This window comes from Phocoena sinus, chromosome 16 (assembly GCF_008692025.1).
Source record: "Phocoena sinus isolate mPhoSin1 chromosome 16, mPhoSin1.pri, whole genome shotgun sequence".
Classification (NCBI taxonomy): Eukaryota; Metazoa; Chordata; class Mammalia; order Artiodactyla; family Phocoenidae; genus Phocoena; species Phocoena sinus.
Window position 1 is genome coordinate 8,291,113 of NC_045778.1, and position 14,079 is coordinate 8,305,191.

Sequence of the window (14,079 nt, forward strand, 5' to 3'; positions counted from 1 at the left end):
CCTGTGGACAATTGAAATAGTTTATATATTTAAATAATATCCTGCTATTTCTATTTTATCTGACTTTTTAAAAAATTAGCAATGATTGCTAAATTTTATCCGTTGAAGAGAGAAAAAAATCATGTTTTAGTGTCTTTTACTTTGTTGATAAATAGGTTAATAGACATCATGATATTGAAGAATCCTTACATTCATAGACTAAACTCAGTTTGACCTAGTTTATTATTCTTTTGAAATCTTATTAGATTCTATTTATGTTTAATTTAGAATTTATCTAGAATTATCATATATATTCACTTTATATATTAATTTTTCTTTGTTTATGGGTACTGAAATTTGAATTTCATACAGTTTTCAGGTTTCATGAAATATTCTTTTCTTGGTCTTTTTTCAGCCATTAAAATTGTAGACCATTCATAGCTCACAGGCTATATAAAAATAGGCAGCGGTCGTAGTTCACTGACTAGTCTACCATGAAGAGTATCATTTCTTTGAAGGTTCATTAGAGCTCACTTGTAAAACTGTCTAGTCCTATAATCTTTTAAAAATTGGATCTTAAATTTCCTTTCCAATCTCTGTTTAATAAATTGGTATCCTCAAATTTTCTACTTTGTTGGGCGGATTCCTTTTGATGATTTTTAACTTGCTGGGAAGCCATCCTTGTCCTCTGGAGTAGTTAGTTTTGTTCTTAAATTAAAAAAATTTTTGGCCATTGAGTTCCATATAGCATTGCCTTATTATCATTTTATAATTTTAATGTCTTTTGTATCTTATATTCTTTTCTCTGTGTTTTTTTCTTTCTTTCCATTTTATCCTTAGCCTGGTTTGTGAGAGGTTTAACTATTTTATTTATATTCTCAAAAAATAAACATTTCGTGTTTATTCATCCGTTTCTCGTATTTTGTTTGATTTCTAGTTCATTAAATTCTCTTTTCATCTTCATTAATTCCCCTTTTCTATTCAATTTGTTTTTCTTTTTTAGAGTCTTAAAGTGAGTAATACGTTCCTTCACTTTAGTCATTTTTTTCTTTGTCAGTGAAGGCATTTAAGGCTACAAAATTGACTTTGAATACAGACGTATCTGTCTCATTGATTTTGGTATTAGGAGTTCCTCTTTACATTGCTTTCTAGGTAGTTTATGATTTTAGTTCTAGTTGCTAATTTTAGTTCAGTATACCTGATTAAATGTCCTAGAAACATCTTGCTGTTAGTGTTGAGTGAAGGAAGTTAGGCACAAATGGTTCCATTTACATATAGTACACAAGTGACCTTTGCTGTTGAAAGTCATGAAGATGGGGAACATTGTGGTGGATGGGGCAGGAAGGGAGCTCCAGGGCAGGTTTTAAGGTGCCATATTATTCTCTTTCTTGATCTGGGTGTTAGTTACGTGGTTTGTTCACTTTGTGAAATTGATTCCGCTGTTCACTTAATATTTTGCCCTTATCTCTTCATGTTGTTCTTTCATAGAATGTTCAAAAACATAAAGCTAACAAAAGAACTAATAAAATAAAAACACATTTTTTTTTTAAAGAACTGAGGTGCCTTAGAAGCATTGCTTAGTACTTAATTAGTGAACCCAGCTATGTTCAGAACTACCGAATAAATGGTATCCCATGTAATGTTTTCCTTCGCTTCTTTGTTCAGTTTGCTTAGACTGTGGATGAATCATTGAACATAGATATGTGAAAACATTCTAGTGATTGTTTTTCAAATCAATATATTTATTGATTGGTTCTTTAAAACAACAACTGATTCATCTTTAAAACAATAGCTGAATAAATATATTGAATGACTAATTTGTACAGGGACCTGTGCATATTATTTTACCTGAACCTGACAGCTTACAGTTCCCTTCACCTGTCTTTTGACTCTGTTTACTGTGATGGCTCACCTTTTTGAGTTGCCTACTTCTTAACACCCATTTGAAAAAGAGATATTGGGAGTAATGGTGTTATTTCTGCTTTCGTGCAGGCTATTATGCATCATGAAGGTCACATGGATGATGGCCTAAATTTGTCCAGATCTCAGCATGAAGAATCACGGACAGCACGTGTCATCCGGAGCACAGTCTTCCTTTTCAATAGATTTATTAGGTATATTGTCCTTTGTTGTGGTGGTTGTTTAATATTTCATTTTAATTTTCTTACCAGATTTACAAGTAAACAATTCTAAAATATACTATGGTGGTAAATCTCATACAATTTGGCAGTTCCGCAGAACCCGTTAGAAAATGCTAGTTAGATGATTTTAAGTCTTTCTTGAAATGAATTTTTTAAAAATCATATGTGTAACTTATAATTGATAGCTGTATGTCAGAATTATTCTATAATATATCCCTATGCTAGCCCTTTCACACTGGAGGTAGTACAGCCTACATACTTCGTGAGTTTTGAACTCAAAAAAATGATTCTTGCAATAAGTAACCTTTCCCAACCTAATAATGGAAGCAATTGCATATCTACAAAACTAAATCAAACTTGTGTCCAATGTGTTCTCTGGGAACATTATACCAATATATACTCTGGTTGGTGATGGATATTATGTATCTCTTTAAGCTTAACCAATTTGATGGGAAAAAGTGATATATATGTGTATATGTATTTATTTATAGTAGGTACATATTTACTTATAATTATTTTTAAAATTTGCATTTATGTGAGAGTTGTGAAAAATGGGTGTTGACCAATTTTCTTCATTTATTTTTTTCTTTGTGATTTACCCTATTATTTGATAATATTTCTATTAGGCTGTTATGAGCTTTTGTTATGTTAGTGTTACTAATTTCCTATAATCATATATAAATTGCAAATATTTTCTCAACTTACTGGTTTGGAAAGATTTTAAAGTGTTTTTTCATCATAGTTTACTCTATAAATCAGCATATGAAAGACCTTTGCCACCCAAGATTATATAAGTATTCACTTAATTATTCTCTGCTTCTTTTATAAACCATCCCACTGTGTGTGTGTGCATTTGTGTGCATAATTTCATGAAATCAAAGAATGTGCACAGCATTCGGCTTCATCATATCCTTAGTATTCATATTCATCTCACCTCTCTGCCTCATCTAAACCCTAACCCTTTTTAGAGGGAGTAAGGCTTAGAGATGGGGTAAGCATCAGATTCTTATCATTTTTTTATGGTACTTCTTGTAATAAATAAATTTTTGACTTTGAAATTATAACTTATTTTAGGATCAGTTCAACTTAGGTTTTTTTCCATCTTGTTCTTTCCATGGTTCTTTTTGACTACAGCCTAATCAGTTCTATAAGGATTGAGGAAAATAATCATAAATCTTTAAAATAGTCTGTTTTCTATGTAATTATATACATCAGTGCTGACTTCTTCAACTACAAAAAGACAAATTTTTATTACATTGTGACTTGTGTGGTATTTTCAGAGGCACTATGGAGATTCCATTTGGCAAGCAAGAGCTAAATTAATACTAGAGAAAAAACTGATTATTTGTTTTAAAACCTATTTTGTCAGAAAGATACTATATCCGTGTTTAGACTCAATGTAGTGATGGTATGTCTTAAATGGCATTTTGTATGTTGATCGAGATACGATAATTCATCATGGATGTGATTTGCTTTTTGCACATTTGTTCTTTGCTCAAGACCAATCATATTTTTTTTAAAAAAAGTAATGTCTGTGATTTGGAAGCTTAATTTTAGAATCTAATACTTGCTTAATTGATTAGATAGAGAACCAAACATGGGAAATTTGGATTCTGTGGTAAAAGTACTTACTGAATTATATATTTGCTGCTTCATATTGAAATTCAGTTTTTGTTTGGGTTATTTGAATGAAATTCATTTATTATACTTATCTTGATAAAACAGGTTAGTTATATAACCTATATTTAACTATAGTTAGCTCTCTGTATCCAAGGAGTTTGCATCTGTGGATTCAACCAACCATGGATCAAAAATATTAGGAAAGAAATTCCAGAATGTTTCAAAAAGCAAAACTTGAATTTGAACCATGATGACAACTGTTTACATAGCATTTACATTGTATTTACAACTATTTACATAGTATTTACATTGTATTATGTAGGTTAGCGAGAGATGATATAAAGTATACAGGAGAGTATGTGTAGGTTATATGTAAATACTACACCATTTTATATAAGGGACTCGAGCATCCACAGATTTTGATATCTGAGAGAGGTCCTGGAACCAACCCCCAGTAGATACTGAGGGAGGGATGATCATTTAAAAAGATTATCTGATTCCCATTCTGATCTTTAATCTTTTTTTCTGTTTGCCTTGGGTTTAAATTTACTCTTCTTTTTTTTGGTTTCAGAGGATGAAGGCTGACATCATTGATTTGAGACCTTTCTTATGTCACTTAGTGCTAAAATATCTGTCCTTAGTGGCATCTCTCACTCTTTGTTGTGCTGTTTCAGTTTCCCTTTTAATTGCTTCTTTGACCAATAGGTTGTTCAGTTTCCAAATATTTGGGGTTTTCCAAATATCTTTCTGTTACTGATTTCTAATTTAATATCACTGTGGTCAGAGAATATACTTTGTAAAACTGAATGCTTTTAAATTTATTGAGACATGTTTTATGGCCCAGGAAGATCCAAAAAGCAAAACCTGAATTTGCTGCATTCTGGGAACTGTTTATATACATAGCATTTCCATTGTATTTACCACTATTTACATAGTATTTACATTGTATTGTGTCCTATAAGTAATCTAGAGATGGTTTAAGGTGCACAGGAGGAGGTATGTAGGTTGCATGGAGAGACAGGCATGGCTACTCCGAGGCAACCTGAACAAATTACAGCCCTTACTCTGTCGTTGAACCAGGAACAGTGTTATAACTCAGTCTAAGCACCGGTCCCTTTTCTGTTACCTTCATAGCCAAGGTCATACTAATCAACTCAATTACAAGTCCTCTCAGACATTTTCATAATGTTTTCTGTTAGTTGCTCTACCAGAATATGTTCTATCTTGGTAAATGTTCTGTGTGCACTGGAAAATAAATGTTCCATGTGCCCATTCTCCTCTAATTGGGTAGAGTGCTAAAGAATGTCAATTTGATCTAGATGGGTGATAGTGTTGTTCAGATCTTCTGCTTCCTTACTGATTTTCAGTCTGTATGTTCTATTCATTATTGAGAGAAGGGTATTGAAATCTGACTATAATTGGATTTTTCTGTTTCTCCTTGGCAGTTCTGTCATTTTTTTCTTCATGTATTTTGAAGCTCTGTTATTAGGTTCATCAAAAAATTTAGGATATAATAAACTGACCCCTTTATTATGAAATAACCTTTTTAAAATCCCTAGTGATATTTGCTATGACATCAACTTTGTATGATGTTAATACAGCATTTCTGCTCTCTTGTTTTCCTTGGTGTTAGCATTGTATATTTAAAAAAAAATCTTTTACTTTTGACTTACTCTTGTCTTTAGAGTCAAAGTGCATTTCTTTTAGGCAGTATGTACTTGGGTTTTGATTTTTTATCCAGTTTGGCAATCACCGCCTTTTAATTGTGAAGTTTAGTCCATTTATCTTCGTACGATTATTGATATATAAGTTTGCCTGCCATCTTATTATTTGTTTAGTATTTGTCCCTTCTCGTCTTTGTCCCTTTTCCTTCTTTTTCTACCTTATTTTGGGTTGAGAATTTTCTGCAGTTCCATCTTATCTCCTTTTTTTGTTGGCTTGTTAGTTATAATGCCTTTTTTGGTTATTTTAGTGGTTGCTTAAGATGTTTAGCATACAGCTTTAACTTATCACAGCCTACTTTGAGGTCATTTTACCTTTGTGAGTAATATAAGAACATTTCAATAGTATACTTCTCTCGCAGTCTTTGTGATGTTTTTGTCATACGTTTTGCTTTTATAGATGTTATAAACCCCACACTACATTTTTATCATTTTTATTTAAGGTCAGTTAGATTTCAAAGACATTTAAATAATAACAAATGTACCTAATATTTTGTGCATATATTTACCATTTCAGGTGTTTTAATCTTTAAATTTTTTTGAGGATTTGCCTTTCCTGTGAGTAGTTTATCTTTATTCCAAAAGTGCTCTTCTTTTAACGTTTCTTATGGTGTAGGTCTCCTGGAGATGGAAACTTTGGCTACTGTATGTCTAAAAATGTCCTATTTTACCTTCATTTTAAGTGATTTTTTTTCTGGGTATAACATTCTAGGCTGACTCTTTTTTTTTTTCTTTTGGTTCATTGATTTTTCTTCTTATTGATGATTATATTTTATTCTTCTTTACCTATCTGGTCATTTTTGTTTAGTTGTCAGACGTTGTAAATTTGTTGGGTACTGGATATTTTTGTCTTCCTGTCAATATTTTTGAGTTTTTCTGGGAGGCAGTTAAGTTACTTGGTTAAGTTTGATTCTTCTGGAATTTGCTTTTAGGATTTTTGGGGTGGGTGCAGATCCGTGTTAAATCTAGGGCTAATTATTCCCCACTCTTGAGGCAAGACCATCTGTATACTCAACCTGATGCCCCATGAATTACGAGGGTTCCCAATCTGACTGATGGGAAGAGGCACCATTTCGCATCCCGTGTGAGTATCGGTTACTGTTTTCTCTAATTATTTCAGAAGGCTTTGTTCCCTGCCCTGGGTAGTTTTCTCACGTGTATGTGTTGATCAACCCTCTGCTGAATATTTGAGGAGGACCCTCTGTATTTCTTCAGAGTCCACTCCTGTGTAGCGGTCTCCTCTCTGGTACTGTGTCCTGCAAACTCTAGCAACCTTGGTCTCCCAGACTCTCAGCAATGTCTCCTCAACTCAGGGAGTCTTCTTTGCCTCACCTGGGTTCTCATACCTGTATCATAGCCTAGAAATTCTCCTAAAGCAAAGAGGAGCCATTGTAGGACTCACCTTGGTTGTTACCATATCTATCCTTTATCTCTTGATGTCCAGTGTCTTGAAATGTGTTCTTCTCCAAATATTTTGTCTTGTGTTTTTCTTGGAGAGGGAGGAGGGTTGTTTCACTTTATCTTGGCTGAAAGCAACGCAGATGTAGTTGACACATGAAATTCGTATTTTGAGATGCGATTCCATGTTTCCTCTGGCAAATGTAGTCTAATCTTTGCTAGTTCTATATTGGTATTTTTTTTCTCCTTCAGATTTCTAATCACAAGCCCTTCATCAAACTACCATGTTTTCCTGGTTATCCAGCATCTCCTTTTAAAAGTGTGTCTCTTTCCTTTGATCATGTAACAGATGCTATTGATGAAGATAATGAGTCTGTTTCTCTTTTTTACACTTAACTGACCTTAATTATGTATTAGTTTTTCAAAAATTAAATTTTAATTTAGCTTTATTTTTTTCTGTTCTTTCTAGAATACTTACCCGCTGGTTGTATTATTTTAATTCATCATTTTTATATATATTTCTATATATATGGATTTTACTTATGTGCTTGTTAATATTACTGAATTATTTGAATTCCTGAATTTATATAGCTTAATGTAATTTAATATAGCTTAGAAACTTTGAAAAGTTTTACGTAATTACAGAACATTGTAAAGCGTATGTTATTTTAAGTAACATAGTTTGATCCTTCTATCACATTCATAAGAGCACTAAAAGTATTTAAAACCTCAATATCTTTATAATATTTTACAATATCCATATATTTTTCAAAGTAAAATTTTTCAGGTATTCATTTTATTAATGTAGATTTATATACTATTAAGAGACTCATTTAAAAAATGTAAACTCAGACCTTTCTTTTTTACTTAGAGTGGAAGTTGAGATCTATTTTGTTTTTGTTCATTTGTATTTTTCTTATGCAGTTTATTTTCTGTGACCCTTCTGGTCTCTTTCCGCAAGGTTAGGGTAGTGGTGGTGGTGGGGTGTGTGTGTGTTTGCATTTGTTTTCATGTATAGGGGAAAGGGTTCTATTTTTCTGCACTGTTAAAAAAAAAAAAAGGTCTAGCTTTTTTTCTTCCAGGTATATTAATAAATGTATTCTTTAAAAAATTTTTTAATTTATTTTTTATACAGCAGGTTCTTATTAGTTATCCATTTTATACACATTAGTGAATAAATGTATTCTTGAAGTAAATGGGGTAAGGGAGGAATGTATGTTTGTAATGTGATTTAATCTTCAAATTATAAAATCTAGAGCTGGAATTCATGGCTTTAAGTTTTGTTGTGACATAGCATGCTTCTACCACCGTTGATTTCCCCTAATTATTTTTTTTCTTTTTTTTGTCCTTGATAAATTAAGATGAAAAATGTCTCTTTATTGGAGAGTCCTAAAACTTATATCATTAACATTTTTTAAACTTTTTATTTTATATTGGCATATAACCAATTAACAATGTTGTGATAGTTTCAGGTGCATAGCAAAGTGACCCAACCACACATATACATGTATCCATTCTCCCTCAATCTCCCCTTCCATCCAGGCTGCCACATAACATTGAGCAGAGTTCCCTGTGCTGTACAGTAGGTCCTTGCTGGTTTTCCATTTTAAATATAGCAGTGTGTACATGTCAATCCCAAACTCCCTAACTATCCCTTCCCCTCTGGTAACCATAAGATCGTTTTCTAAGTCTGTGAATCTGTTTCTGTTTTGTAAGTAAGTTCATCTGTATCATTTCTTTTTTAGATTCCACACATAAGGGATATCATATATTTCTCTTTCTCTGTCTTATTTCACTCAGTATGACAATCTCTAGGTCTATCCATGTTGCTGGAAATGGCATTATTTCATTCTTTTTCATGGCTGAGTAATATTCCATTGCATATATGTACCACATCTTCTTTATCCATTCCTCTGTCGATGGACGTTTAGGTTGCCTCCATGTCTTGGCTATTGTAAACTGTGCTGCAATGAACACTGGGGTGCATGTATCCTTTTGGACCATGTTTTTCTCTAGATATATGCCCAGGAGTGGGATTGCAGGGTCATATGGTAGTTCTACTTTTACATTTTTAAGGAACCTCCATACTGTTCTCCATAGTGGCTGTACCAATTTACATTCCCACCAACAGTGTGGGAGGGTGCCCTTCTCTCCACACCCTTTCCAGCATTCATTGTGTGTGGATTTTTTGATGATAGCCATTTTGGCTGGTGTGAGGTGATATCTCATTGTAGTTTTGACTTGCATTTCTCTAATAATTAGCAATATTGAACATCTTTTCAGTATGCCTCTTGGCCATCTGTATGTCTTCTTTGGAGAAATATCTATTTAGGTCTTCTGCCCATTTTTTGATTGGGTTGTTTGTTTTGACGATATTAAGTCTCATGAACTGTTGGTAAATTTTGGAGACTAATCCCTTGTCGGTCATATCATTTACAAATATTTTCTTCCAATCTGTGGGTTGTCTTTTCATTTTGTTTATGCTTTCCTTAGCTGTGCAAAAGGTTTTGAGTTTAATTAGGTCCCATTTGTTTATTTTTTAACATTTCCATTATGCTGGGAGACGGATTGAAAAAGATATGGCTGCAATATCATTAACAGTTTTAAGAGTCTTGGATAGCATTTGTCTGACAAGAGGCGCTTCTCCTGGAAAGCAATTGAATGGTTACATTTCTGATAGCAGATATATTCAACCTAATAACCTAAAAACTGACATTTGCTATTATTTCTCTTTAGGTTTGAAAATGTAGATATTATATTTGAATTACTTTTGAATTTTATTTACTTTTGCATGATGGGATTTGACTTTGTTATATTTATTCAACTAGAATTAATGGGTTAAAATGTTTAGAACAGCAATGTTACATTGCATATGAGTATTCATTTTAGAAAGGGAGAAATAATTTTCTTCTGACAAGTCATTTCTGTTGCTTTTTGGGCATAGAAGGCCTTGTAGAGATGGCAAGACAAGGTAATAGATGAATTTCATTGATATACTTGATTTGGAATTACAGGTAGAAACTTTAAGATAGTCATGCAGTTTTACTATTTGAACTGTTTATAAAGCTGAAGTATAATATTCCTAAATTACTAGTAATATTTATGTAAATGATATATTTTAAATAATAGCATCATAAAGTCCAAAGATAAGCTAATTTTTCATTTATAAGGTTTTTATTGTTTTTTAAAATAAAAATTGTAATGCAGTCAGATAACTAGAAAGAAATATTTCCTTGGAATAAAATATTGCCGTATAATTTTGCCAGTGCCGAGAGCAGAAAAGGAAGTATAATATTTATGCATCAAATTTTGTCATGACTAATATGAATGTTACTATATCAACTATAGTAGAGGCATTTTCCCATTCTTTTATGGTATCTGTTGGGTAGTTTTTTACTGAGCTTTTTATTTTGGAATAATTTTGATTTACAAACATTATGCTTTAAAGTGTTTCTTTCCAGATACATACAAAGCTATGAGTTTTAAAATTCAGAGTCTCAGAAGACCAGCCAATTAACACATTTACATGCCAGTCATATGCTTTTCTTTAAAGGTTAGAAAATGCAACTCGATGCTGTTTCTTAATCTACTTCTTAAATGCGTCTCTTTCAGACAATGGAAAAACATGTTAATATATTGTTTTCTGATTAATAAGTGAATTTTCTAAATTATTATCATTGGGATATACCTTTAAATTGGCAGGAATTAGGCAGGATGGCAGTGAGTGTCAGTGATAGCATAGCAGTTAACGGTGTTTATGCCAAAAACAAAACAAAACAAAACAGAACAAGTAAATGTGAGAATTATGAGCCTGGGAAATTGCATCTCAAATGGTGAAGTATATAGTGTTTTAAAATGAAAATCAGTTGGTTTCTAAATATTGAGACCATTGGTTTTGTAGGCATTTGTTCTCCAGATCCTTTAGATTTTCTTCTAGATGAGTTTCTCTTGATACTGGTGTTTTAAATATAGCATTATATATACTTGACGGAATAGAACATCTCTCATTTGAATATATTCATTATTTTTGTTTGAGGAAAATTAGGGCCTTTCTTATATGTTCCTTTTACAGGCATATAGGGAGAGAGAGTAAAGCTTTCAATCATCTATAGACTAAAAAAGAATAAAACAAAATTGTGAATCACTGATGTGGAGAAACATTTGTTATTTATTTTAGGGGCCTTGATGCTCTCAGCAAAAAAGCGAAGGCTTCCGCTGTAGACTTACCTATAGAGTCTGTAAGTCTAAGTCTGCAGGACCTGATTGGCTACTTCCACCCACCAGATGAGCACTTAGAGCATGAAGATAAGCAGAACAGATTACGAGCTCTAAAAAATCGGCAGAATCTCTTCCAGGAAGAGGTGAGTTTCTACCAATGATCGTTTCTTTTCTGTCGTTGTCTTGGGGAAACAACTTCTTGGTGGGGAAGACTCTCTATCTATTTGACATCTGCATTTTGAGATATACATGAGCAGGTGTAAGGGAACGAGGGAACCAGGCCTTGGGGGAATCCTGCAGCGGTTTCTATTTCTCTCTCAGTAAGTATTAATTTTAAAAGATGACACTCTTTGCTTCTCTGGCAAAAGACGTTTTATTTTACTCTCTGCTCAGCTTCCACTCTGATCATTGTTGCACAGTAGTTTGCTTCATGCTCGTTATATAAAAACAGACTCTCAAAAGCGTCTAAATGGATACAGGCTTTGGAAAGTACAAGGGTTTTCGAAGTGTTCAGCAGGTTCCTTGGGGCTCCTTGGAAATGCTTCAGGATCCACTGGAGCTTTGCGTTGGGGGTGGAAGTTGCCTGGGAGAGGGCCACCTGGGAGGCAGGCTGCAGACTCCCTGCTTGGACAGAGCACCCCATTTTTTCTTTTTGCGTATGTTAAGATTCTGTGTATGATTTTATTTTCCGGAAGTTCCCCTGCTAAAAAGAGCTCAAGTGCATATTTTATAGGCAGAATAACAGAAGGACCAAGTGATACCTCTAATGGTCCTGATGCTGGTGTCCAAACTAGTACCATGTATTCAAGAATTTCCGTGGGAGGATGTCAGAGTTGAGCTGGCACATCAGGCCAGAGCAGCAAGTGTTCCCATTCTTCTCAGTGCCCCCTGTATGTGGATTAATGCATTTTTCTGAGTGAAAGTATCTTTGTAAAAAGTATTTAAGAAAAAAGGTTAGTGGACATGGTTGAGTTCCCATAGTTCCTAAATCTATGTTCTTCTAGTTTTAAAACTGTTTCCTAATTTTCCATCAAAAGCCGTTGAAACGTACATTAATTTTTGAGGATTTTTTTCACTGTGTACAAAAGAAATGACCTATCTAGAGCTCACAACGGCATGAAAGCACAGGAAATGTCAACATAAACCTATAATAGCAACATGGAATCGTTTATTGGGATCATTTCTTTTTGTACATGCCAAACTGTTAGGTATACTACACTTATTTAATATCTAGAAAAATAAAATGAAATATTGGGCTGTGAAATTTTGAAATATTGACTTGGATTAGTGTTTTTCTCAATTTCTCATATAAGACAATCTGAATGGGAACCTAGAAATGTTCTTAGGGTTATAATGCCTCTTACATTCTTTGTGTGAAGTAAGTTAATTTAATTTGTCAACTCTTTATAGCTCTTCCTTTCATGGGCTTTGCCTCATTTTGACAACCTTGATCTAGAAAGCATAATTTGAAAAGTAAAAGCATAATTAAAAGCATAATTTGAAAAGTAGACAGCTTCTTACAAAGTTCTGTAATGAATTTTTGATTTGCTTTAAAGATACATTTTCATGAGCTTTTCTTTATTAATTTAGTATATCTTCAGTTTACTGTTAAAAAGGAATGATTGATGATGATGATGATGGTGTCCTCCCTAAAAGTAAGGATCTGCTCTTACGCTTTTGCAGGGTAGGGGAAAAAATCATTTTCCTCTACTCAGGTTCATTGGTTGGGGCCCTGCAGTTTAGACCGACAAAAGATAGATGTACAAGAGAACAACAAATAGATTATTAATGTGTGCACCGTGTGTATACATGGGAGTACTCAGTGATGGGTAGCTCCAAGGAGTGGTTAGAACTCAGGTTTACGTAGCATCTTAACACAAAGAATAATAAATTCGTGGGGAAGTGATAAGACGAAAGGAATTTTGAGCTTGGAGGGGCAACACATTGTGGGAAGGAAATATATGGGAGAAACTAGTGGACAGTAAGGGCTAGTTTGATTTGTAGATCAAACATCGTCTCAAGCATCCTCCTGCCCTTCCTGGTGGAACAGAGAAGGGTAGGGAATTTTTTGTGTCCGCTTTTTCTCAATTGCCTTCAGCCCAAAATAATCCTTGTGCCCAAGTGGCATATTTTGGGGTGGCACACTCTGAACCCTTTCACTTACGGTAGAATACTGTTATGATGGATTCATCATTCTGCTATTAAGCCTTGCAAATGTAAGTATGAAGTACATATTTTTATATTGTTCTGCTTCTGTTTGAGAATGGCACTCAGGATTTAAAAACCACTCGAATCATTTCAAGAACATTTTATTTCACAAGCAAGTGTGTTTCTTCCTGTCCTTTGAGTAAACGAGCTCAATGTTCTTTATGATTAACAGACTTACTTTGCGCCAGGCTTTTTTAAAAAAAAAAAAACAGCTTAGCATTTTTTTTTCCTTGTGAGCAGAATCGCAGTTTCTGATGGGGACTTTTCTACCCTTCCAGGGAATGATCAACCTTGTGCTCGAGTGTATAGACAGGCTGCACGTGTACAGCAGCGCTGCACACTTTGCGGATGTCGCTGGGAGAGAAGCAGGGGAATCTTGGAAATCGATTCTGAATTCTCTGTATGAGTTGCTGGGTAAGAAGTATGATTGGGCTTTCAAGGCACCCGACTTAACGTCTATTTAACGTGATCGTGTAACAGTTACAGCAGCTTTATAACATGCTTCTTAATTGAGGCTTTCAAGTTTTACTTTAGTTGCACTAAAGTCAATGATGTTTAGTATTTAAGCCCATCTCTGAGCGTGACAGGTGGCCAGAGCAGTAGTTTTGCCTTTGGTTAAAGGGGGCGAGTCATCTAGGGGTGGAGATCTGTATCGGCAACTTCTAGGTAACTTGGCATACGCTCAGCAAAAATTGCAGTGGTATGATGCATTCCTGTTCACGCTTTGCAGACATTCATAAGGTTGTTGGATGGCTTCAGTGTGATGATGTACGTCAGAGGCTTAACATTAGCAT

General features: G+C 33.9%; 1 protein-coding gene across 1 annotated transcript in view; it reads left to right on the forward strand.

Moving 5' to 3' along the window:
* RYR2 (ryanodine receptor 2) overlaps window positions 1-14,079 on the forward strand; it is a 644,069-nt gene that overhangs the window by 269,190 nt on the left and 360,800 nt on the right. Inside the window, 3 exon segments of the mRNA XM_032609082.1 lie at window positions 1,972-2,093; window positions 11,037-11,220; window positions 13,564-13,699. Of these exon segments, the coding sequence (XP_032464973.1) occupies window positions 1,972-2,093; window positions 11,037-11,220; window positions 13,564-13,699 (442 nt within the window).